The sequence below is a fragment of the Zalophus californianus genome, chromosome 1 (assembly GCF_009762305.2).
Source record: "Zalophus californianus isolate mZalCal1 chromosome 1, mZalCal1.pri.v2, whole genome shotgun sequence".
NCBI lineage: Eukaryota > Metazoa > Chordata > Mammalia > Carnivora > Otariidae > Zalophus > Zalophus californianus.
In genome coordinates, this window is record NC_045595.1 from 26,604,994 (window position 1) to 26,630,476 (window position 25,483).

The 25,483-nt window shown below is 41.5% G+C and overlaps 1 protein-coding gene across 5 annotated transcripts in view; it reads right to left on the bottom strand.

Annotated features, from left to right (window-relative positions):
* Positions 1 to 935: 935 nt before the first annotated feature.
* The window catches only part of CFAP20DC (CFAP20 domain containing), a 266,758-nt gene continuing 242,210 nt past the window's right edge, over positions 936 to 25,483 (bottom strand). For 4 of the 5 annotated variants that reach the window (XM_027587613.1, XM_027587616.1, XM_027587612.1 and 1 more), the window contains 2 exons: positions 20,010 to 20,104; positions 936 to 1,502 (listed from right to left, as the gene is read on the bottom strand). In XM_027587613.1, coding sequence (XP_027443414.1) covers positions 1,390 to 1,502; positions 20,010 to 20,104 — 208 coding nt within the window. In that variant the 3' untranslated portion in view covers positions 936 to 1,389. Of the gene's footprint in view, positions 1,503 to 20,006; positions 20,105 to 25,483 lie in introns of those variants that run through there. The other variant, XR_003518687.1, reaches the window with a different exon arrangement.

The window sequence follows — 25,483 nt, forward strand, 5'->3', positions numbered from 1 at the left end:
CTGACTAAAGCAAGTTCAAGGCTCTCCAGGTCCTACTCCAATCTTCAAGGTCATAGCCAGGATAGCCCAACTGTTTTATCATTCTGTATGCTTTCTGAAAACCTCAGTTATTTATTTGCATTTTGTAAGTATGAACATCTTGGGGAAAAATTCCTAACAAAGGTATACTTCATGAACAATAGGATTAAAAGCTTATCAAACAGAAACATGGTTCTAAATAATGTATGATCCTTTGAACAGGAGCCCAAATCTCTTCCTGAAAAAGAGCTCTTATTTCCTCTATCAAGCAACATTAAATGAAATTATAGTACTGCCATTAAATCCAATTGTACACCAGTAATTTTTCATTTCCAATGGTACTCTTCTTTATTAAAAAATCTTTATTAAATAACAAAATATTCCAGCTAATATAAGTACTTCCTTGAGCTCAATATTAATATACTTGGCACACAATTCAAGGCTGTCTCCTCAAACTCAGGAAGTGCATGATTTTTTCCTTGTGATTCAACAAGCAGAATTATAGTGAGCCTCCTCTGTTTCTCCAGGCCTAGTCACAGAAATGGTGAGGTATGTGGGGTGTTCAAATGGGTGACTTCTTAAATCTGGATCCATGGAGCTAGATTTGGATCATATTATTAGAATTCAGAGATAATTGGTAAAAAAAAAAAAAAAAGCAAAACCCAAAACCAAAAAAGCACAGCACAGTGCTAAGCAGTGTAAGTGATTTACAATGTTTTGATCTTTGGCAAACTCTGGATGAACCTTTATGAAATGGAACAGTGGGGCAAATGCTAAAAAAAAGGGGATCGTAAAGTCTGACCAGTTCACAGTGTTTCCTTTTCTAAGAGTCTAAGGAAGGGTAAATATTATCTTGGAATATTCTGGTAAGGAATGCAAGCAAGGCAAATAAAAGGAGGCAGTTTAAAAGGTATTCTTTTGACCGTCATACTTTATTTCTAATACAAATAGGTAATAAAATAAAAAGTACCCAGGTATCTTTGAAACAAGAATACATTTTCTGTGTATCAAGCCATCATTTACAGATTAACACTGCAAAACATTTGAATTAATAACTCTTAATTTGCTTCTGTAAGATTATAGGCAATAAAAAATGATATGTAGGATGAGAACTACAAGAAGAAACCAATTCAAAGTCCTAAAATCTTGTCTCTGTATTAATTCCTTCACTGCCAAAAAAATCACATGCATCTACAAAGAGAAGGTAGGTATCCTTAACATCAAACGTTATTTACAAAACAACTCCATTTCTCTCGTTTACTCTGGATACTGCGGGCCTGCCTGATACACGCACTGTGGGGCCAACACCACGGTCAGCTCGGCTCGCCTGCTCCCCCTGGGTGCGGCCATTCTAGGCACCGGAGGGAGGCCTCACACCAGCTCGTAGTATTTCCCCGTCTGGGGATCAAAGTAGCAGTTCAGACACGGGTCATACAGCAGAGTCAGCACCTCCTCGCCCTCTTCCACACTCGGGTCTTCTTCACCTGCCGGGAGGAGAACCACAGACACGTTAGCCGCCTGCTGGCCCAGAACTGCTGACCGCCAGGGCAGAAGGGCAAGGAGACAGGCACCTCCAACCCTCCTGGGAGATGCTCCTTGTGCGGGCGGAATGTCAAGGCCAGAATGGAGGAGCACGGCAGACGTGCAGACTCTGTGCACACAGCATAAGACAGGGCCGGCTTCACTCTGAAGGACGAGAAAAGCTGAGTGTGGAGGCCAGGCAGGGAGGGAGAGAAGAAAGGGACAGGGCCAACGGACTCACGGGATCAAGGATACAAGAGGGATTCAAGACTTGGGGGCGACAGTTCCAGACTTGGCTGTGGGCCAGAGCTGTATGAATGCACCCTAAAAGTGCTACCAAGTAAACCCGAATTAAAATGGTAATGCTGTTTAGGAACACAAGACACACAAAGCACAGAACACATACAAAAAACTGTCAGGTGATGGGTAATTTTATTAGTGGTAGGAAGGTCTGTTTCCATTTGCTAGTAACATGGATGTGGCTTCATGTTTGTCTCTTGTGACAACTGTTCAGATGGTTTGGAGGAACTTCTGCTGCCTAAGTTATTAGCAGGTTTGGTTGGTTTCCAACCGATGGCATGGACTGAAAAAAAAAAAAAACCTGTTTTCGTAAGATCTTTCCTGAGCACCTTATACATGCCCAGTGCTATGCTAAGTACTTGTGCACTTGATGCCGTCACCAGCAAGTGAGTGACTTGTGAATACTTGTGAGTACTTCCGAAAACCATGTGATAGGGAGTCCAGAAGCTAGGAGGGTAAGACCTCCCTGAGCTGGAGAGGATCAGAGCAGGCTCAGGGAGGAGGGGTGATTGGGAGAACACTCCTCTCTCTTCCTTAGCACAGGCTACTAAGAACCAGAGAAAACCCAGTGTCTGGGGCTGTGAGCTCACCAGGGTTGCTTTGAGAAAGGCTTAGGTGTGGGCTTGGGGCAGGGCTGACACGTAACAGAGGCTCAGTCAATACTGAATGTTTCTGGAAAGGGTGAATACATGACTGTGAAAGCAAAGTCTATGGTTATAAGTGTCACTGCCTAGAGTACGGGAAGGTGGTGGGACTCCATTTTTCCAGCCAAAACCAGACTGAGCTGTCCTTGTCACAGGACAGTGACAAGCCCGAGTTAAGTCCCAGGGGGCGGGGCCAAGATGGTAAAGTCGGGGGCTGAGATGCTACCACAGCCATGCCTCTGACCATCCAAAGACACATAACATGATCGCCCCTGCACCAGGCACTGAGTGGGGTGCTGGGGATGAGATGGTCGACAAAACAGGCGCTGTTCTCAAGGAGTGTGCAGTGACTTGGGCAAAACACAAGAGCAGCTGACTCTCTGACAGGCAGCACACAGCACTAGCAGTCCTTAAAAAGTGGAACTAACTGGAGGACTAGGTGCCTCTGCCTTGCTGGCTAACATCTCAACTGGCGGAGCCCTGGGTGGTTTAGAAAGCACTTCGCGTGCAGTAGCTCGCTTGACCCTCCTGTGAAATCAACAGGGATTATGGGTGCCCATTTGACAGATGAGGGAAGCAGGGTCTGTTAACTGGCTCACCTGAGGTCACTCTGCTGAGTCAGAGGCACAGTCAGGGAGGAACCTGGGTTTCCAGACTCTCAGTTCTGCGTTCTTTCTACTGTATTGGCGCCCTGCTTTCGTTAAGAAGGTGGTGGAACACGTTCAGTTGGGAGCTATTATATTATGCGAATTTAAACATGGAAGAGGATAAAAAATGTACACTTTACAGGTGTCCTACATTTGAAAAACTCAGGTTTGGAAACAAAAGAAATTTCATTTCTCATACTTCAAAAATCACAAAGATGAGAGAGTCCATGTGGGAGGGCAGAGGCAAAATCCAGGCTTATTAGCTCCAGAAAAGACAAAGCTTGAGGTTATAGCAGCCCTTCTGGCCTTAAGTACATCAAAGGTGATAAATGAGAGAGAAGTCAAGAAGATTCTGTGGGGTTCCAGGAGGAATCAAGAGGATCAACGAAGGAAAGTTATGAGGAGCCAGATTTTGGCTCAGCACCAGGAAGAATTTTCTAAACAGTAGAGCGGACCAGGAAATGGGAGGTGGACCCTGGGGAGGGTGAAGCAGGGACTGGGGCAATCACTTGTGTGAGATTTTATTGTGCACAGGGCAGGACCAGATCCAATGATCCCTGCGGTGCCTTTGATGAGTTTCTGTGACTCTTGGCTGCAGTGGCTTATGTCCTTGAAGTATGACAGGGCTTTGCTAATGGCCACGTTAATGGTGGTGGCTGACCTGAGCACCCTGCACAGTTTCTAATTAAGAACAGGAAATCAGAGAAAGCAGGCTGCCTTTCCTTTACTTTCTATTGTTACCTCAAGAGTGGTCCCCAGGGTCCTGCCCCCACCTTCTTCCTTTAAGTAGGAGAGGTTGGGAATGCTTTTCAAGTGACTGTTTCTCATGGAAGATGACCCCCTTTTAGGGCACTTTTGCACCTCAAAGGGAGGGTGTGCATGTCCTTTACCTTCACATATTCAATCCATCATCCCTTTCTTATTTAGGCTTCTTCAGAGAACAGAACCAATAAGGAACTTATGTGTACCTGCTGCGTGAAGATGTCTATTAAATCTGTACCATGTCTAGGTATGGATGTGACATTCACACACAAAACAAAAGCAGCTAGTAAAGATTAATGAGGGGGGATGGGAGAGGCAACTGCAGAGTGGCCAAGAGAGCCCTGGGCCCTAGGATCTGGCAGACGGGACAGAGGGGAGCTTGGCCGCTGCCTACCCAAACGACCTTCAGGCAGTTATGGGTTATTTTGCCTCACTGGACCCTCATTTCCTTATTTACCAAATGAGAATAACAATGCCTGTTTCATAGGGTTTTGTGGAAGATGAAACTGGACCCTGGATAATATGCATAGCACAGTGCACATAGCAGTGGTCAACAAATGATCGTTACTGTTACTATTAAGGATAATGACAAACTTGAAATAAATCATGAACTACAGGCTCTAAATTGCTTAGTCACTCAGAACAGAAACACTGATAAAGCTTAGAGTCCTAAGATAAGGCTTCATAGAGATGGGCAGCATGACACTGAGGCAGTGGAGTCAGAGAGACCTGGGTCCAAATCCCATTCTACCACTTTGTATAGCTGTGGGACATTGGGAAAATTCAGCACTCTGAGCCTTAGTCTTCTCATGGGAGGATAGTAATACTACCTGTGATAGTACCTATGAGAACTAAGTAAGATACTTAGTAAGACTCCACACACACAGTGAATACTCAATAAATGTTGTTGATATAATTGTCATCATGAAAAACGGAAGATACCCGAGTTAGACACAAAAGGGCTATGTCCACTTATACCTTATTCCCCATCCCAAAACTATACCTGTTTGATTTTTCACTACCAAGAGAAAAAAAAAAATAGTGGATTTGAATGAAATACAAAGCCCCCAACTAGTTTCATAAAGGACATTATCATGAATTCATCTTTAAGTAGAAAGAGTTCTTAAACCAAAAATCACATATTTTTCAAGAAGCAAAATGAATTTTTCCATCAGGTGTAATGTTAAAATCATGTATCACCGAGGTAAATGATTACAAGTCAACCTATCTCGGGGGTCTGCTGTCCGATGCTTCATTTTTACTCCAGCCACACAGTGAGGGAAATTCTGACCTCTGGCATGTAAGTTACATGCCGTATAACTGCTTAGCGCACTTGGTGCTGGTACTTTCCAAAAAGATAAAAATTTAAGCCGGTGCTATTAAGTTAGGAAACTCAGTACATTTACAACCAGTCAGGAAACTTTCTAGATGAAAATAACAGTTGTAATGGGCCATGGGTCTTTATCACCCAACTGCAAAGGGATCGAGGTGGAGCCAATTCATTAGTAGGGGTTTTGCTACATAATGCATACAAACTGAAGCAGTAACTGCTATATAAATGCATTCGTTCCAATACATATCACTATAAGACTGGAACCTCATGCATTATAACCACGGGACTAAAGCAGGTTTTGTGGTTTTTAGTACTAAAGCTTTAAATGGATGAATTTTAAAACTCAACCAACAGTGACACTCGTATAAAAATTGGGTGACATTATGTATAATTTTACGTTGAAATAAGTGCTTTAAACTTGCATAAAAGGTTTTGTTTTCATTATAAGTTAATTTTCAAAGCCTCCAATTTACATCATTTTAAGCCATTGTAATCCCTACATAATGAAATTATAATATCATTAAGCAATTACCACTATGATGTCAAGCAATGGGAAATGTTTTGAAAGGTAATTATTGTGCAAGGGTATGGGGTAATTTTCAATTATATTCTTGGATGGTACAGAGTTAGTTTTTCCCCAAAATGCTAAATTGCTCTATTTAAAGACTGGCTACAGAAACTCTAAAAGGACAAATTAACAAATAAAACCATTCTCTGCTACCAGACTAAGAGCATCTGGACAGGGGTCCAAATTACATTTTTACTCTTCTCCACATAATAAAGTCATTTCCAGTGAAATAAAATTGCCTTTCAGATAATAATCTATTTACAAACTTCCAGCTTCATCCACTCTGAAATTGGTTAACAGCAATAATAGAAGAAAAACCAACAGAGCCGGACTGAATGCAGCAATATTAGCTGCCCTTCCCTCTGTTAGATCAGTTCAGGCAAACAATTCCTTCAGTTCACCTTTTGAAAGTCCATTAATATAAATGCTTAATTATCTATATTTATTGCATTTTAACCATAGATAATAGAAAACCTATATGCGGAGGCTAAGTCCTCAAGCTTGAAAACAAATAATGTGGCACCACTTTATCAGATGTAAAATCTCTGAATCAAGACGCTGCACTTGATTTTCGATTTTCTGACGCTGCCATGCAGAATTTTTTTTAAAAAGTTAATGCGTTTTCTCTTTTATAGATCTTGAGAACTGATTGACTGTATTTTTATGTGCATACTAATACACTATTGTTTAAACAATTCAATGGTGAGGGATCACCATTCCAAACAGTCAGCCTCAGGATCAATAAAGATGACATTTTAGATAAGATTCCGCTGAGCACCAGGCACTTGCAAACTCTTCCACCAAGGCCTCTCACAGTAGGGCAAAATTAACTTGCACTAAAACCTGAGGAAGTCTACTGTGAACTGCTGAATTTTGGTTTTCAGCAAGTATGTGTCCTGGGATGGAAGAAAGATAAATGACCAAGCACGGGATAAAAAGGATGAAAAAGATACTTTCTTCTATTAGAAAACCGCATTGTTTCTCGGAAGGCAAATGACATGCCATGATTATAGTTCAGGTTTCATTTGGGAAATAAGTACATCAACCCTTTTGCAAAAACCAGTGGCTATATTTTACTTGGAAAATGCCACTGAAGACAACATGTTGAAGGATTTGGAAGATTAACTGGGAATTAGTGCAATTTCATTCTTTCCAGGTGGTCTCTACTTACAAATGTGCAGTGATTCAAATGTGTGCGTGTATATCAAATCATCAGTTACACTTACACAGTGTTACATCTTAAACTTACACAATGTTACATTTTAATTTTATCTCAGTAAAACTGGGAAACAAACCTACGAAACAATTGTGCACTTGGAAATGTGCAGTTTATGACTCTGAATGCATTTTGTTACACACCCAGGCAAGTCCTTAACCAGACTACTGAGCTCTGAAACCCCGTAGTGTCTCAATGGCCTGATTTCAGGCAAGGTGGCAACATCGTAGCTAGGGGAAAACGCATCCCAATTCCAGCAAGGGAAGTTGAAATCACACCCTGAACTAAGAACCTTGCTGGGGTGCATCTGGGGAATAAGTAGGCAGGAATGGTTCTGGAGTCAGAGAGAGAGCCTCAGGCACTGGCAACGTGTTTACTTCTCTACTTCCGGGCTCACTTCTAGTACTCCTAGTAGGAGGGCATCTCTTTAGTGAAAGCGTTATCACCAGCCCCCCACCTCCCAACCACTTTTGTGCGGAGAAGACACCCCTCAGACTCTGATAGCTGCATAAGAGAAAATCTCTCCCTTCCCCAAGGTTAATCTGAGAGCAAAAGGCAACTACGTGCCTAACAGGGGAAGGGGTGGGGACTCTGGATTCAAGAATGTCATGAGTACTAAAGAATCATATGAGCTGAGCATGGAGGTGGGGATGCTATGGGTTGAAGGAGAGTACTAAAGGGAGTAGTATTTTATCCAGAAAGCTTCAAGAAAGAGAACTTCCTAAATTTAAAAAATTGCAGTGGACGCTTCAGTCGTATGGTTCTTATTAACCTCAATGGGAATTCTGTGGTCCTATAGAAGCATGGGGGTTAAGGGCGTAGATCGCTAGGTCCGACAGGCCAGGGTCAGAGTCCTGCTCCACGCTCAATGGGTCTGTGATGCAGGCGGTGACCTTAATTCCACCTGTGTGTGGGGGGGACCATAACACAGCCTCGCACCTGGGAGTATCCGGAGAAGTCATCATGAGGTCACACAGCAAAATTTGACATTGTGGGGGGCACATGGCCGATGCTAGCTTCTTTTTTTTTTTTTAATTTTTTTATTGTTATGTTAATCACCATATATTACATAATTTGTTTTGGTGTACTGTTCCATGATTCATTGTTTGTTCATAACACCCAGTGCTCCATGCAGAACGTGCCCTCCTCAATACCCATCACCAGGCTGACCCATCCCCCCACCCTCCTCCCCTCCAGAAACCTCAGTTTGTTTTTCAGAGTCCATCATCTCTCCTGGTTCGTCTCCCCCTCTGACTTACTCCCCTTCATTCTTCCCCTCCTGCTATCTTCTTCTTTTTCTTTTTTCTTAACATATGTTGCGTTATTTGTTTCAGAAGTACAGATCTGTGATTCAACAGTCTTACACAATTCACAGCGCTCACCATAGCACATACCCTCCCCAATGTCTATCACCCAGCCACCCCATCCCTCCCACCCCCGACCACTCCAGCAACCCTCAGTTTGTTCCTGAGATTAAGAATTCCTCATATCAGTGAGGTCATATGATACATGTCTTTCTCTGATTGACTTATTTCACTCAGCATAACACCCTCCAGTTCCATCCACGTCGTTGCAAATGGTAAGATCTCATTCCTTTTGATGGCTGCATAATATTCCATTGTGTATATATACCACTTCTTCCTTATCCATTCATCTGTCGATGGACATCTTGGCTCTTTCCACAGTTTGGCTATTGTGGACATTGCTGCTATAAACATTGGGGTGCACGTACCCCCTCGGGTCCCTACATTTGTATCTTTGGGGTAAATACCCAGTAGTGCAATTGCTGGATCAAATGGTAGCTCTAATTTCAACTGTTTGAGAAACCTCCATACTATTTTCCAGAGTGGCTGCACCAGCTTGTATTCCCACCAACAGTGTAGGAGGGTTCCCCTTTCTCTGCATCCCCGCCAATATCTGTCGTTCCCTGACTTGTTAATTTTAGCCATTCTGACGGGTGTGAGGTGGTATCTCATTGAGGTTTTCATTTGGATTTCCCTGATGCCGAGCGATGTTGAGCACTTTTTCATGTGCCTGTTGGCCATTTGGATGTCTTCTTTGGAAAAATGTCTGTTCATGTCTTCTGCCCATTTCTTGATTGGATTCTTTGTTCTTTGGGTGTTGAGTTTGATAAGTTCTTTATAGATTTTGGATACTAGCCCTTTATCTGATATGTCATTTGCAAATATTTTCTCCCATTCTGTCGGTTGTCTTTTGGTTTTGTGGACTGTTTCTTTTGCTGTGCAAAAGCTTTTTATCTTGATGAAATCCCAATAGTTCATTTTTGCCCTGGCTTCCTGTGCCTTTGGTGATGTTTCTAGGAAGAAGTTGCTGCGGCTGAGGTCGAAGAGGTTGCTACCTGTGTTCTCCTTTAGGATTTGGATGGACTCCTGTCTCACGTTTAGGTCTTTCAACCATTTGGAGTCTATTTTTGTGTGTGGTGTAAGGAAATGGTCCAGTTTCATTCTTCTGCATGTGGCTGTCCAATTTTCCCAACACCATTTGTTGAAGAGACTGTCTTTTTTCCACTGGACATTCTTTCCTGCTTTGTCAAAGATAAGTTGACCATAGAGTTGAGGGTCCATTTCTGGGCTCTCGATTCTGTTCCATTGATCTATGTGTCTGTTTTTGTGCCCGTACCATACTGTCTTGATGATGACAGCTTTGTAATAGAGCTGGAAGTCCGGAATTGTGATGCCGCCAGCTTTGCTTTTCTTTTTCAATATTCCTCTGGCTATTTGGGGTCTCTTCTGGTTCCATACAAATTTTAGGATTATTTGTTCCATTTCTTTGAAAAAAGTGGATGGTATTTTGATGGGGATTGCATTGAATGTGTAGATTGCTCTAGGTAGCATTGACATCTTCACAATGTTGGTTCTTCCAATCCATGAGCATGGAATGTTTTTCCATTTCTTTGTGTCTTCTTCAATTTCTTTCATGAGTATTTTATAGTTTTCTGAGTACAGATCCTTTGCCTCTTTGGTTAAATTTATTCCTAGGTATCTTATGCTTTTGGGTGCAATTGTGAATGGGATCGACTCCTTGATTTGTCTCTCTTCTGTCTTGTTGTTGGTGTATAGGAATGCCACTGATTTCTGTGCATTGATTTTATAGCCTGCTACTTTACTGAATTCCTGTATGAGTTCTAGCAGTTTTGGGGTGGAGTCTTTTGGGTTTTCCACATAAAGTATCATATCATCTGCAAAGAGTGAGAGTTTGACTTCCTCTTTGCCGATCTGGATGCCTTTGATTTCTTTTTGTTGTCTGATTGCTGTGGCTAGGACTTCTAATACTATGTTGAATAGCAGCGGTGAGAGTGGACATCCCTGCCGCGTTCTTGACCTTAGGGGAAAAGCTCTCAGCTTTTCCCCATTGAGAATGATATTCGCTGTAGGTTTTTCGTAGATGGCTTTTATGATATTGAGGTATGTACCCTCTATCCCTATACTCTGAAGAGTTTTGATCAAGAAAGGATGCTGTACTTTGTCAAATGCTTTTTCTGCATCTATTGAGAGGATCATATGATTCTTGTTCTTTCGCTACTGTATTGTATCACGTTGATTGATTTGCGGATGTTGAACCAGCCTTGCAGCCCAGGGATAAATCCCACTTGGTCATGGCGAATAATCCTTTTAATGTACTGTTGGATCCTATTGGCTAGTATTTTGGTGAGAATTTTTGCATCCATGTTCATCAAGGATATTGGTCTGTAATTCTCCTTTTTGATGGGATCTTTGTCTGGTTTTGGGATCAAGGTAATGGTGGCCTCATAAAATGAATTTGGAAGTTTTCCTTCCATTTCTATTTTTTGGAACAGTTTCAGGAGAATAGGTATTAATTCTTCTTTAAATGTCTGATAGAATTCCCCTGGGAAGCCATCTGGCCCTGGGCTTTTGTTTCTTGGGAGATTTTTGATGACTGCTTCAATTTCCTTAGTGGTTATAGGTCTGTTCAGGTTTTCTATTTCTTCCTGGTTCAGTTTTGGTAGTTGATACATCTCTAGGAATGCACCCATTTCTTCCAGGTTATCTAATTTGCTGGCATAGAGTTGCTCCTAATATGTTCTTATAATTGTTTGTATTTCTTTGGTGTTGGTTGTGATCTCTCCTCTTTCATTCATGATTTTGTTGATTTGGGTCATTTCTCTTTTCTTTTTGATCAGTCTGGCCAGGGGTTTATCAATCTTGTTAATTCTTTCAAAGAACCAGCTCCTAGTTTCGTTGATCTGTTCTACTGTTCTTTTGGTTTCTATTTCATTGATTTCTGCTCTGATCTTTATTATTTCTCTTCTCCTGCTGGGTTTAGGCTTTATTTGCTGTTCTTTCTCCAGCTTCTTTAGGTGTAGGGTTAGATTGTGTATTTGAGACATTTCTTGTTTCTTGAGAAAGGCTTGTATTGCTATATACTTTCCTCTCAGGACTGCCTTTGCTGTATCCCAAAGATTTTGGACAGTTGTGTTTTCATTTTCATTGGTTTCCATGAATTTTTTTAATTCTTCTTTAATTTCCTGGTTGACCCATTCATTCTTTAGTAGGATGCTCTTTAGCCTCCATGGATTTGAGTTCTTTCTGACTTTCCTCTTGTGATTGAGTTCTAGTTTCAAAGCACTGTGGTCTGAAAATATGCAGGGAATGATCCCAATCTTTTGGTACCGGTTGAGACCTGATTTGTGACCTAGGATGTGATCAATTCTGGAGAATGTTCCATGGGCACTAGAGAAGAATGTGTATTCCGTTGCTTTGGGATGGAATGTTCTGAATATGTCTGTGAAGTCCATTTGGTCCAGTGTGTCATTTAAAGTCTTTATTTCCTTGTTGATCTTTTGCTTAGATTATCTGTCCATTTCAGTCAGGGGGGTGTTAAAGTCCCCCACTATTATTGTATTGTTGTCAATGTGTTTCTTCGCTTTTGTTATTAATTGCCTTATATAATTGGCTGCTCCCATGTTCGGGGCATAGATATTTACAATTGTTAGATCTTCTTGTTGGATAGACCCTTTAAGTAGGATATAGTGTCCTTCCTCATCTCTTATTACAGTCTTTGTTTTAAAATCTAGTTTGTCTGATATAAGGATTGCCACCCCAGCTTTCTTTTGGTGTCCATTAGCATGGTAAATGGTTTTCCACCCCCTCACTTTCAATCTGGGGGTGTCTTTGGGTCTAAAATGAGTCTCTTGCAGACAGCATATGGATGGGTCTTGTTTTTTAATCCAATCTGATAGCCTGTGTCTTTTGATTGGGGCATTGAGCCCATTTACATTCAGGGTAACTATTGAAAGGTATGAATTTAGTGCCATTGTATTGCCTGTAAGGTGACTGTTACTGTATGTTGTCTGTGTTCCTTTCTGATCTATGCTGCTTTTAGGCTCTCTCTTTGCTTAGAGGACCCCTTTCAATATTTCTTGGAGGGCTGGTTTCATGTTTGTAAATTCCTTTAGTTTTTGTTTGTCCTGGAAGCTTTTTATCTCTCCTTCTATTTTCAATGACAGCCTAGCTGGATATAGTATTCTTGTCTGCATATTTTTCTCGTTTAGTGCTCTGAAGATATCTTGCCAGTCCTTTCTGGCCTGCCAGGTCTCTGTGGATAGGTCTGTTGCCAATCTAATATTTTTACCATTGTAGGTTACATATCTCTTCTCCCGAGCTGCTTTCAGGATTTTCTCTTTGTCTCTGAGACTCGTAAGTTTTACTATTAGATGTCGGGGTGTTGACCTATTTTTATTGATTTTGAGAGGGGTTCTCTGTGCCTCCTGGATTTTGATGCCTGTTTCCTTCCTCACATTAGGGAAGTTCTCTGCTATTATTTGCTCCAATATACCTTCTGCCCCTCTCTCTCTTTCTTCTGCTTCTGGGATCCCAATTATTCTAATGTTGTTTCGTCTTATCGAATCACTTATCTCTCGAATTCTGCTCTCGTTATCCTGTAGTTGTTTCTCCCTCTTTTTCTCAGCCTCTTTACTTTCCATCATTTGGTCTTCTATATCACTGATTCTCTCTTCTGCCTCATTTATCCTAGCAGTTAGTGCCCCCATTTTTGATTGCACCTCATCAATAGCCTTTTTGATTTCGACTTGGTTAGATTTTAGTTCTTTTATTTCTCCAGAAAGGGTTTCTCTAATAACTTCCACGCTTTTTTCAAGCCCAGCTAGTATCTTTAAAGTCATGATTCTGAACTCTAGGTCTGACATCGTACTAATGTCCGTATTGAGTAGGTCCCTGGCTGACGGTACTACCTCTTGTTCTTTTTGCTGAGGTGATTTTTTTCGTCTTGTCATTTTGTCCAGAGGAGAATAGATGAATGAGAGAACAAAATGCTAACAGGTTTACAACGTCCCCAGCAAATATACTCTATACAAATCAGAAAAGACCTGAAACCAGGGGAAAAGAAAGGGAAAGAAAGAAAAAAGAAAGAGAGAAAAAAAAAGATAAAAACAAAAACAGAACAACACAAAAAAAGCAGAATGTGATCAAATATGATCAGGCTAGTGCATAGATCAGTGCCACACACTAGATTTTGGGTGCATTTTGGTCTGTTAGAAAAAAGTGCCTCCTAAAATTTAAAGGAAGAAAGACATATATGTACAAAATAAGGGTTGATACAATGAAGGGATAGAAGATGACTGTAAAGATGAAAATTATAAAAGATTTTATAAAAGGACTTGATAAGATAAGAAGTTGTTTGAAAAAAGAAAGAAGATTTAAAAAAAAAAAAGAAAAAAGGGAGAGAATGTGATCAGGCAGGAGACTAGAACAGAACCATACACTAGTGATTTAGGGTATATTTTTATCTGTTAGAAGAAACTGTATCTCAAAATTTTAAAGAGAGAACAACTTATATATATATATGCCAAAAATAAGGGTAACTACTAGAAGGGATAAAATATGACTCTAAAAATGAATAATAAAAAATGTTTTTTTTTTTTTAAGAAGAGATTGATAAGATGTTGGTTGAAAAAGGGAAAAAGAAAAAGAAAAAAAAACAGTTAACAAAAATTAACTTTGATGAACTAATGAATCATGGTAAAAAAAAAGCCATGAATTCTATGTGCAGTATTCTCCTAGCGCTGGAGTTCTCCCGTTCTCCTTGATCGGTAAACTTGGTCTTGGCTTGCTGGCTGTTCGTGCTGATCTTCTGGGGGAGGGGCCTGTTGCTGTGGTTTCCAAATGTCTTTGCCGGAGGCTGAATTGCCCCGCCCTTGCTGGTCCGGGCTAAGCAAGCTGCTCGGGTTTGATCTCAGGAGCTTTTGTTCCTTGCAAGCTCTCCGTACAGCCTTGGAGGACCAGGGCAAAAATGGTGGCCTCCCAATCTCCACCCGGAGGAGCTGAGAACTCGGGGCCCCGCTCCTCAGTGCGCCCCCAGAGAAAAGCAGTCACTCCCTTGTCCTCGGTCTCCGGCCGCACTCCGTGTTCACCCGGCCTGTGACCGAGCGTTTGTATCTCTGGCACCCGACCCCGTGTGGAGTCTCCAAACCCAGCAGATCCCTGCGGTGCGGTCCCGCGCCGCTCCTCCCCGGGAAGGAAGGGGAGTCTCCCCGGCTCTGCCGCTTTTTGGGTCCCTGCTGGAGGAGCAGTGGCCTGACTGGGCCGCGGATCACAGTTTATGGCAACCCCAAGATGAGAGCCCGCGCCTTGGCTCCGTCTCTGCAGCTGGCTTCCCCACTCTGATACCTGGGAGCTCTTCCGCACTCAGGCTCCCCCGGTCTTTCTGTGACCCCAAGGGTCCTGAGACCCCACTGTCCCGCGAGGGTTCCACCCCCGCTTAGCCACTGGAGCGACGTCCCTCAGCGGAGCCGACTTCTAAAAGGTCCGATTTTGTGCTCGGCGGCTCTAGCACTTGCCAGAAGCGGCCGGCGGAGGCCCCTCCCCCGCCGTCTATCCTCCCGAATATCGCCTCGGATTCACTTCTCCGCACGTCCTACCTTCCAGTAAGTGGTCGCTTCTCTGTTCAGAGAGTTGTTGCTACTCTCCTCTTTGATCTCCTGTTGAGTTCGTAGGTGTTCAGAATGGTTTGATCCCTATTCAGCTGAATTCCTGAGACCAGACAAAATCTAGGTTTCCTACTCCTCCGCCATCTTGCTCCGCCCCCCCCATGCTAGCTTCTATTATTACTTTTACATTGCCAGTATTGTTTCTTTCTGGGAGAAGGTCTCTTGGCACCTTAAATAAATCTTGAAGATCCAAAGAAGATCCAAAAAGTAGACCAAATCATCCTTCTGTTTTCCATGAGCAGATGATTCACGCAATCACTCATTAAATATTTATGAAGCGTGTACTGTGTCCTAGGTGCCAAGTCAAGCACTTGGGGATACCATGGTTTTTCAGTGAAGCATAATGTCTGTAAGCTAACTAATAAAACAGATTTTAGAAGATTGCTTTTAGACTCAGAGTATCAGGTGAATGTCGAATAACTCTGGAAGGACTCCTCTGTTGGACCCCGAGCAGACGGCCAGATTCCCCTTTCTCTGGTTAGCTTCAAGGAACCATGAGGTTCTTCTAAATTCTTGACTAGTAATTTGGATATTACACCTTTAAAATCAGCATCTGTTGCCTATTTGTGTCTCGTGGGAGATTAACCAGTGTTCATAAAGGAATATCCTCTGTGGCTTTGCCATAAAAAAGGTACAAGAATGTTATTTTTATGAGGTTCTGGCAACTCTAAAAGCACTTCTGAATGTCTTTCTTACTCAAAATCTATGTAAACTTCAGGAGAGGTTTTGCAGTCCTGAGAGCTCCATTTTGGAGCTGGGAAGCATGAATAATTGAAGGGTCATATCTATAAAGGAACAAATGTCAAAAACAAATTGACAACTATTCTTCAAGCAAAGTCTGCTTTATTTTCAAAGGTCAGCTTGGTAGTTCTCTTGAGTAAGTTCTGAAATCATAACTTCCCATTTTCCCATTTTACATGCACTACAGGAAAACACATTTTTGCTAAGTGTTAAGGGCTCCCATGCCCCTGGTAACTGACATTCAGCGAGTGTGCTGTGGCCCGGGAGGAACTGCACACAGCTGCCTGTCTCTCCCTCTAGCCAAGGAGCCCAGAGTGCAGTGCTGTTCCTGCCAGCTGCCCGGCTCTGCAGGAAGACAGGCTGTTTACTTTAAGGGGGCATTCATGCCCTTGCGGCATTCTGTCTGAGCAGAAACTGTGGCTGTGGCACAAACTCGTACTGAATAAGGCAGAGACTCAAAGGCCAAGTCTAAGGCATGTGTGAAAATGAATAGAGGGAGACCCTCATTTGAAATGGAGTTGGGAAGCCCCGAAGGGACTTCAAGCTTTCTGTGGCAGCCTACGCCATGCTCCTGGGCAGGAAGAAGTTCACTTTACTGCTCCCGCAGAAGGAAGGAAGATTTTCTCCCTGACAAGCAATAGCCTAGCCAATGAGAAACATTGCCACCTGGAACTCTTGCTTTAGACTTTTAGACTCTAATAGACTTTCCTTCAAAGCAGCTTTTCCCAACGCCCTCCTTTTTCTCTACAAGGTAACGCTCCTCTCCTTTGTTCTCCAGGCTTGCCTATGCTTTGCTGCAGCTTGCATGTCCCAAATTGCCATTCCTCTGCTATTCCTCAATAAAATCATTTTGCTGATAAAATAACCCACTCTTTTGTTGTAGAGGTTAACACATGCACTTACTTTCGTATGGCCTGGGGCAAGTTTTCTAGAACTAGGCATTGGTCAGGCCATCTTTCCCTGCTGTGCAACTGCAGTTATGCCTCTAAATCTGCAGATGCATCTCGGCCTCTCCACCTCAGCTGGAGCTGTGGGGGTTCAGCACGTTACTTCCCGGCTCTAATGTGGGAAAGGTGGTGTCCATGTGGGAAAGGTGGGGAACAGCAGTGTCTATACCTCAGGAGGCTATCATGAGAAGTAAAGGGTACTTGCAGGTGTGGGTCACAGGAAGGTGAAATAAATATTAGCTATGATCATTTTTATCCTAGAAGTCTAAAGATGGGAGGCCCTCCTTCCCTGTGAACCAGCCTTCAAAACCACCTTCACAGGTTCTGCAGAAAGGCACTGATAGGGAGGAAGCCTGGGTCCTACTGCCAGCTGGGGCTCTGATTGGGCATTTGACGTTAAGCAAGGTCAAGTTGAGGGTGTTGGACTGCATCACTGTTCTTAGCTGGTTCATCAGAGCCCCAAGGCAGGGTTCTGAGACCCTAACTTCCCCTTTAGCCAGAGCAGTTCTGCTTTTATCTCTTTTATATGTTGGAATTTCATATGAAATTCATTTGAAAGAAAAGTTTTCACTGCTTATAAATATAGTTTAAGAGCCACTGCCCAAGGTGACTGATCACTGTTTTAGTTGCTAAAATGCGAGGGTCTAGGTTCAATACTCTCATTGTCAAGTTTTAGAAATATACCTAATATACTAAAATACTGGAACGGGGGAAAACTGAAAGTAAGACTTCAATGAATTACTCATTTTTTTTCAAAGATGGTATAAAAAAATGGCCTTTTGAAGAACATTTCTCTCTCCCTTTTTCCCCTTTCTCCCTTCCTGTCTTCCCTCTAACAAAAATTTAGAGAGTAGCTAATAATCTTTAGAAATTGCATGGGGTACTTGGGATCCAGGAGTGAGCACACTGATAAAGTTTCTGCTTTTAAAAACTCACAGGCTATGTAGGAAAGAAGACATTAAACAACAAATCACGAATGACAAACTGTGAAAAGGGCACGAAAAAAATGTACAAGGCGAAGGGAGATGGACCTACTTAGATAAGCTTGTCTAGAAAGGCCTTTGAGAAGGTAGGTGACAAGCAAATACCCAGGCCTGGCAGCTCGGCAATCCAGGAATCCTGTCTCTCAGTCAGGCCCTCGCTCCCTCAGATTTGGTCAGCACAGCAACTTTGCCCCCAAGCCCCTCACTCCCATGGAGAAAATGCTGCCACTTGTCATTCCTGACAAGCATGGGGGGGCAGGGGAGGCAGGTCCAGTGCTGAAACAGGGGACGAGAGGTCTGCTCTTCCCCCCCCCGCCCCCGCTTAAAGAACTTAAGTACTTAGCCCTTGAGATGTTTCAATTCGTTTTTTTTTTTTTTTTTTCTGTAGATCAGGAACTCTCAAGAGAAAAATAAAATTTCAAATCCTGATTTTATATATATTATTTTTGGAGTAGGTAATTTAGGTACTTGGTTCAAAATCAAAAAAGTATAACAACAGTGGTTGGGCTCTGGGGCCGGGCTGTTTGGATTCCCATCCCAGCTCTGCTGAGGACTGGTGGTGTGACCCTGGGCAAGGCATTCAAGAACTTCGTACCTCAGTTTTCTCAGCTGTAAAGAACAACAATTACACACGAACACAAACAGTACCTTCCTTGTGGTGTTGCCGTGACAGCTAATGTTAGAACTTAGCACGGTGTCCGGCATATCTCCCTAAATTCCTGGTATTGTGGGACAGAAGCCCAGGAAGAGGCCCAGACTGCCCGCAACCACGTCTCCCTCTTGCTTTTGGTGATATAAACTGGATACTTCAACCCATCATTTTTCCTTGACCAACAATTTATAAGAACACTACCTTGGCATATTGATATGTTATCTAAAACTAAGCCAATGACATGTAAAGAGTCACCAAATAGGAAACACTAATTTTTGATAATATTAATTAGCTACAAACCACTCGAGCAGATCAGAAAAGGGGAAAGGGACGGCTGATAGAAACCGAGGCTGACAGGCAGGAAGGGCGCCAGATCTGGTTAATATCGGCCAGAACATTTCTACAATCTTCTGAATTTAATTTGTTAATTTGCCCTCGATGGAAGTTCTGTTTACCTTCAACATAACTGAGCTCCTGCTGTCAAAACCTCACTTGGCAATGGTGACTTGAAGCCATCCTTTTTCAGCTAATTCTCACTAATATATATCTTGGGTGCCTTTGCTCAAGGACCACGCTCTCTATTCCTGTGGTTTATTTAAGACACTTAACATAACATATTATTTGTTCTCTCACAGCAAGGTCTCCTCCTGACAGCCAAGATTCTATTTTTCTGTCCTAAGTAATTATAAATGTACACCTCTAAAAAGATTCCCAATTTGAGGGGCATAATCTATTTCAGACAGTAAATCACGGAGACATCTCCATCCCTTGGGCAGCAAAAATGTACAACTCAGATGTATGAGCTTTCACTCTGAATTTTCCATACCTGAAGAAAAATGGGATGCTCCACTTTCTCTCTGGGGCAGTTGGGGGGGGGAACCTGGCACCTTTGTTGGAGCAATTTATATTGGCTTCAGTTCCTATATTATTATTATTTTTTACCTTCAGATAGCATGCTTCCTTCTTCAGAATCCCAACTCAAAAAGCCGTCTCAGGGAGTCTCACTCTGAGGTTATTTGTCACTCCAGTTATGCACTTTAGACTCTCCTCTGCCTTCCCATCCCAATCCCTCCGTTTCTACCAAAGGCTTCTTTTCCCTTCCTCCTCTATGCACTCCTGACAGTCACGTTCCCTGCTCACAACCAAAACCTGATGGTTCATTTCTATGACTCTCGCCAACAAAGGGAGGCAGGCAGATTTTCATTCCCGCTTCCTTCCCATTCCTCCATCACTAACACTACTTGCTGTAACTCTGTACCAGCCTTATCTTTAAAGACAAGTATCCTTGTATGAATGAAAACATGTATCCAGTGATCTAGGAGCATCAGATCTGCTTTATAATAATATGAACAGCTAGTAAGTGCTTTGTGCACAGTATACCTTATTGAATCTTCATGAAAAACTTTCAGGTGGACACTATCTATTATCAGTCTTACTTTACAAATGCGGTAACCAAAAGTCCTAAAGGCCACACAGCAGGAATTGGTAGAGCCGGAATCCAGATGAAGATTAGTTTGATACCAAAGGACTTATCATCCTATAAAATGAGGCACAGGGTATCTCATTTTGGGGGTGTGAGCCTAAATGATTAGCATTTAATAAAAACAGTGGCATCTCAAAGTGACTGATTTTCTCTATTTGTAGTTAATGATTTTTATTTTTTTATGCATAACATTTTCCATAGTCCCACCTTGAGCACTCAAGCTTCCAGAAGAATCCAGATGCTGGTCTGTTGGCTGTTGACTGGGAGGAACAATCGGTGGGCTCAACATATTTAACCAGTCCCTAAAAAGACAAGAAGAAAGTAAATAAACAACAGGTCTGCAATTTCATATATAAATTTTACCTTTCCCTTGCATTTTTCATTTCCTGGGGCTTCCACAAAGAAACATTTTTTCCCCCTCCTTCATATTTCAGAAGGACAGAATGTGCAGAAGTTAATATTCAGTTCTATAAATGGATTAATATAATGTCAATCACTGAACTAACCAGTTGTTCCACAAATACATCAACTAGATTAAAGATGACTATTCCTCTTGAAAGTTTCTTATTGTGGCTCTTAAAGTGTACACAGCACCTCTCCTATAAGAAAATTATTTCAGTAACTCAGAAGAAGTGCAGCAGAGACAAAGCTTCTTATGATCTTTGGGTAAGGAAGCATAGCAAAGTTGCATGTCACCTCCATGACAACATTACAGATATGATCCAAAACAGAAGCTGGTCTTGGAGTGGTCAGGGACCAGCCACAATGGCAGGGTCAGCAGGCACTCACTCAGATCTTTAGAGCATCGGAGGGCAAAAGAAGGTAGAGTGAGGGGAGCAGGGCCCCTGAGTGACCCATTCCTTCAGTTCTCCTATTAAGAACGGGGGCAAAACTACTCCTACGTTCCCTGTTCTCTGCCTCCAACTGCCAAGCTCATTTTCCAAGTTCTTTACTCTCTTCCTCCTCCATTCTTTTCTGGTCTTCCCAGTCCCTCTAGGAGGTGCCTGCATGGATGTGATGCAAGAGGGTGACATCCAGAGGGCATGAGTCACTGTATGTGCTACTTCAAGCCTTTCTTGTCTCTCAACTTGTGAGCTTCTTCAGGGGAAGGGAGCAGGAAGGGAGAGTGAAGGCTCTTCTAACGTGAACTCTCTTTCTTGCATTGATATTAGCATCTGTTCGTTTACCTTATTATTCTCAACAGGGGCACGTTCTCATGACTAAACAACTTCTTTCTAAATTTCTGTATTTCTGTCTTTATCTACAGTGGGAGCCAGTCCCAGCAGGAAGTAAGAGCACTGGTTTGCCCTGTCAGTCCTGGCGCCATGTTTCCCCATGCAAAAGCTTGGCCACACTGCTTACATCATAAGCCTCTTCAATAAAGAGGAGATAATGACAGTACCTCAGAGTTTTGTTGTTGGGACTAAATGACACACACACACACACACACACACACACACACACACAAAGGGTGAAAAACATTTGGCATGGATCTGGGTACAGAGTAGCATTCAATAGATTTCAGCTATGACTACCATCGTCTTCATTATTGGTGAAAATCATAGTGTCTCTTTCCCTACAGTGATAAACCAAGACCACAGGAATTGGATTTTGTTGGAATTAAACCAGTCAAGGAGGGAAGAATGGTTACAAGTCTCTATAGCAGAGGTTTTCCATGAAAGTCGTTCACTCTTCCTGCAAAAAAAAAGTATCTCAACGTAAAAATTACCTAATTCTTATTTGTGATATTTTAAGACACTTTCAGTTACTCCTCACCTTAGCTATCACTATGGCTAGTGAAATAAGCAAGGTGAACGTGCTGTATAATTGAATTTCATAACAACACATTAAGGACATCAGAAAGGAATTGTCGCAGACTTCCAAGCTAATGGGGCATTTTCTTTTCTTTTTTTTTTTTTTTAAAGATTTTATTTATTTATTTGAGAGAGAGAGAATGAGAGAGAGAGAGAGCACGAGAGGGAAGAGGGTCAGAGGGAGAAGCAGACTCCCTGCTGAGCAGGGAGCCCGATGCGGGACTCGATCCCGGGACTCCAGGATCATGACCTGAGCCGAAGGCAGTCGCTTAACCAACTGAGCCACCCAGGCGCCCCTAATGGGGCATTTTCTGATAAGCACCTTTCATTTAGTCCATTTCATTACTGTAGACCCAAATCCCCACATTATAGAAAATTACAAGGTCACATACAAATTACCAGCCCTGGCGACCTCATTACTCTGCAAGAGTGCTGAAGAGCAATGAGGAACACCAGCAACAGAAATAATAATGTTATCATATGATGACATCCTCTGTGACAAATCAGAAACTCTAAACACCGGCAGGAGGAGCTCCTACTCACGGTCCATGGACATGGGGGTTGTGTGACTGTCATAAAAGGTAAGATATTCACTTCTTAGGCCAATGACTTGATTGATTAATGTTTTTCCTTCTCTGTAGTAGCTATGAAAAGTGCAGAGTTCTTCCTTTTGTGATTTTTTTGGTTGTTTAAAATAATTTCAGATTTATAGCTTTTCTGTAAGAAAAGTACAAAGAGTACTTCTTCTTTGCAAGAAGAGTACAAAGAACTCCTACATATCCTTCATCCAGACTCCCCAACTTAAACACTTTATCACATTTGCTATCTATCATCTATCTATCTATCTATCATCTATCTAGCTATCATCATTTCTCTAAATGGGATTGGCAAACTATGGCCTGTGGGCAAAGTCTGGCTCAATGCCTGTGTTTGCACAGCCTGCAAATCGAGAATGATTTTTACATTTTTAAAGGTGGGTGAAAAAATTAAAATAATAATGTTTCATGACATATGATAATTATATAAAATTCAAATGTCAGTGTCTGTAAATAAATTTTATGGAATAAAGTCATTTTCACTCGTTATGTATTGTCTATGGCTGTTTTTGTGCTACAATGACAGAATTCAGTATTTGTTATTTGGCCCTTTACAGAAAAATGTTTGATGATCCCTGGTTTAAAACTGTGGGCTCATTTCTTCAATACTAATACAATACCATAGATTCATTCTCATCTCTCCTCTTTCCATATTTGTAACTCCTTTTGACAGTAAGGAACCTGGCTCCCATTATCCTCAATAAATTTACTTATTTTCTGAACTATAGAACGTGTCAAAAGTAGTTTCAGAACTGTTAAGCAAACAAAACCAAACCAAACAACCAATAGAAAACCCCAAACCTACTCTCTAGAGTTCTGTTCATGATTCTTTTTATTCCTTTGTTAAAAGAGTATAAAACAGTAAAATAGTATGGTCTAAATTTACTCGGGTTAGTTCCTCTCCTTCCTCTTCAGTGTGGTTGTATTATTTGTTTAAAATGTAGTTGGAGTCATCCACTTCTGTTTTTTTCTCCATTAACTATTGATTTTTATTATTTTTGTTGTTGAGTATGTAAAATGTTAACAGTTCAAAAGTCAAAAAACACAAAGAGTCATATTCAGGTAAGAGTCACATTTCCCTCATGTCTCCCAGTCTGTTTCCAGCCCCTTATCACTTCCATGCCATCCCTACCAGCCCCTCTGTAGGAAATCAATTTCATTCTGGTATCTCCTATGTTTCTTTTCACAAAAAGTAAGCAGATATGTGTCTAATGCAAAAGGTAGCATATTATAATGACTCTTGCACTTTCATCTTTCAACTTAAAATATAACCTGGGAATCATTCACCCCCCCCAGTTCATAGAGAGCATTTCATTCCTTTTTTTTTTTTTTGAGAGCATTTCATTCTTTTTCATGGCTACATAGTACTCCATGTGTGGCTATGCTATCATGTATTTCCCCACTCTCTCATGTTTGAGCGTGTTTTCAATATTTTGCAATTACTGCAATTAATGCTGCAGTGAATAACTTTGAGCTACTGATTTTTGTATACTTGGAGATATATCTTTAAGGTAAATTCCTAGAAGTGGAATTTCTGGGACAAAAGGTAAATAGACACTTGGTTTTAGATACTGACAAATTCCCTCCTCAAGGGCGGTGCCATCTGCATTCCCACCAGCCATGCGGGTCAGTGCTGGTTTCTCTACAGCCATGTCATAAGAGTATGTTGTCAAGTTTTTAATGCTTTCCAATCTGAGAGATAAAAGCTGGTATCTTAAAGTAGTTCTGATTTGCATTTGTTCTCAACATGAGCATTATGAATGGAGTCGACTGTCTTTTCATGTGCATAAGGCCATTATGTAATATGTAGATATATGCATATATGCATTTTATATCTCTATTTTTTGTGTGTATTCATGTCTTTGCCCCTTCTTCTATCAGGTTTTTTGTCTTTTCCCTTCCCCTTGTCATGTGTCTTTGCTTACACTGTTTTTTTTTTTTGCCATGCAAAAGTTTAAAAAAATGTTTTCTGTAATCAAACATATTACTCTTTTCTTTTATTGCCTCTGTACTTTGAGTTATAGTACATGGTGTGAGTTTATTCTGGTGTAAGGTGAATCTAATTTTATCTTTTAAAAATGACTACACAGTTCTCTTGACAAGTGATATTATTTTAACTTAAGACTCAGAAGATTTTATACAATTAAGAAATTTTGATCAAAGCAATGTGTTTGTTTGGCTTTTACTAAGTATGCATTTATAAAGTGTATTTTGAAAAAAAAAAGGGTTCTTGGTTAACTATAAAATATGGAAAATATTGGGCTAAACACAGTCAACCAGGACTTTTTCTTGCAGGACTTTTGAGACTTTTAGCACACTGTGAATCTCCCAAGAGGAGGACAGCCCCCATGCATGCATCTAGAACTGTCACATTTTTGGGGATCATAAGTCCATAGACCACACCTTGAGAAATGCTGCTTCAGGTTATACTACTTTCCCATCCTGGTGGCATTGTTTTTGTTTGTTTTATTTTTATTTTACTTTGTATATGTTTAACAATTTCATTTTCTCCAGAGCATTTTTTGGTGACTTGTTGATAAGCACAGGTGCATAGTCTAGCACCTGTATCTTATATGCTTACATTTTCATATGTGATATTTAATACTAATTGACTTGACCCTTGATCAACTTCTTTAAACTCCATGCCTTCCTAACTCAGGAAGCAGTAAACATCTAAGGAAGTGGGAGTTTAGCTGAGGCACACTCACAGCATGTGAGCCCCGGCTAGAGTTCTGAACGTCTCCCTGGTCTGCTCTTACCTCAGCTGCTATGCTCTGGAATCTGTTCTTGCTCTTTGTTCAACCATTTTCATACTTGTCTTATCTTTTGCACTTGGCACTCTGGTTGCTTTCCTCAGCTCTGATTATAACCCTTTTCTCCCGAGGACTGACTCTATCTACCTGTTATGAAAGCCTCTAACTCCTTTGGTGGATGAACAACACCCTTTTCAGTCAGGCCTGCTCTCTGAGTACGTTCAGGTACTGTTGTGTCCTCTCCTTTCCTCTTGTGGACTCAGGCAGGCCTCCCATCCCTGCCTCTCCTCTTGAAACTAGAGAAAGGACCTCCAGGCACACCTATGCATGCTGAGTACTGTCACCAGAAGATGTGTTTTATTTAAGAGTCAAGGCAATGAATTCACATTAAATAACACATATAAAAATATAGAGCAAATGAAGAATAAATACCATCTTGTGAATTTTCACAATGGCCAGATCTATCTAATATTAAAATCTTGGCCAAAATAAGGATACGTCTTGTTTTCCTCCCACTT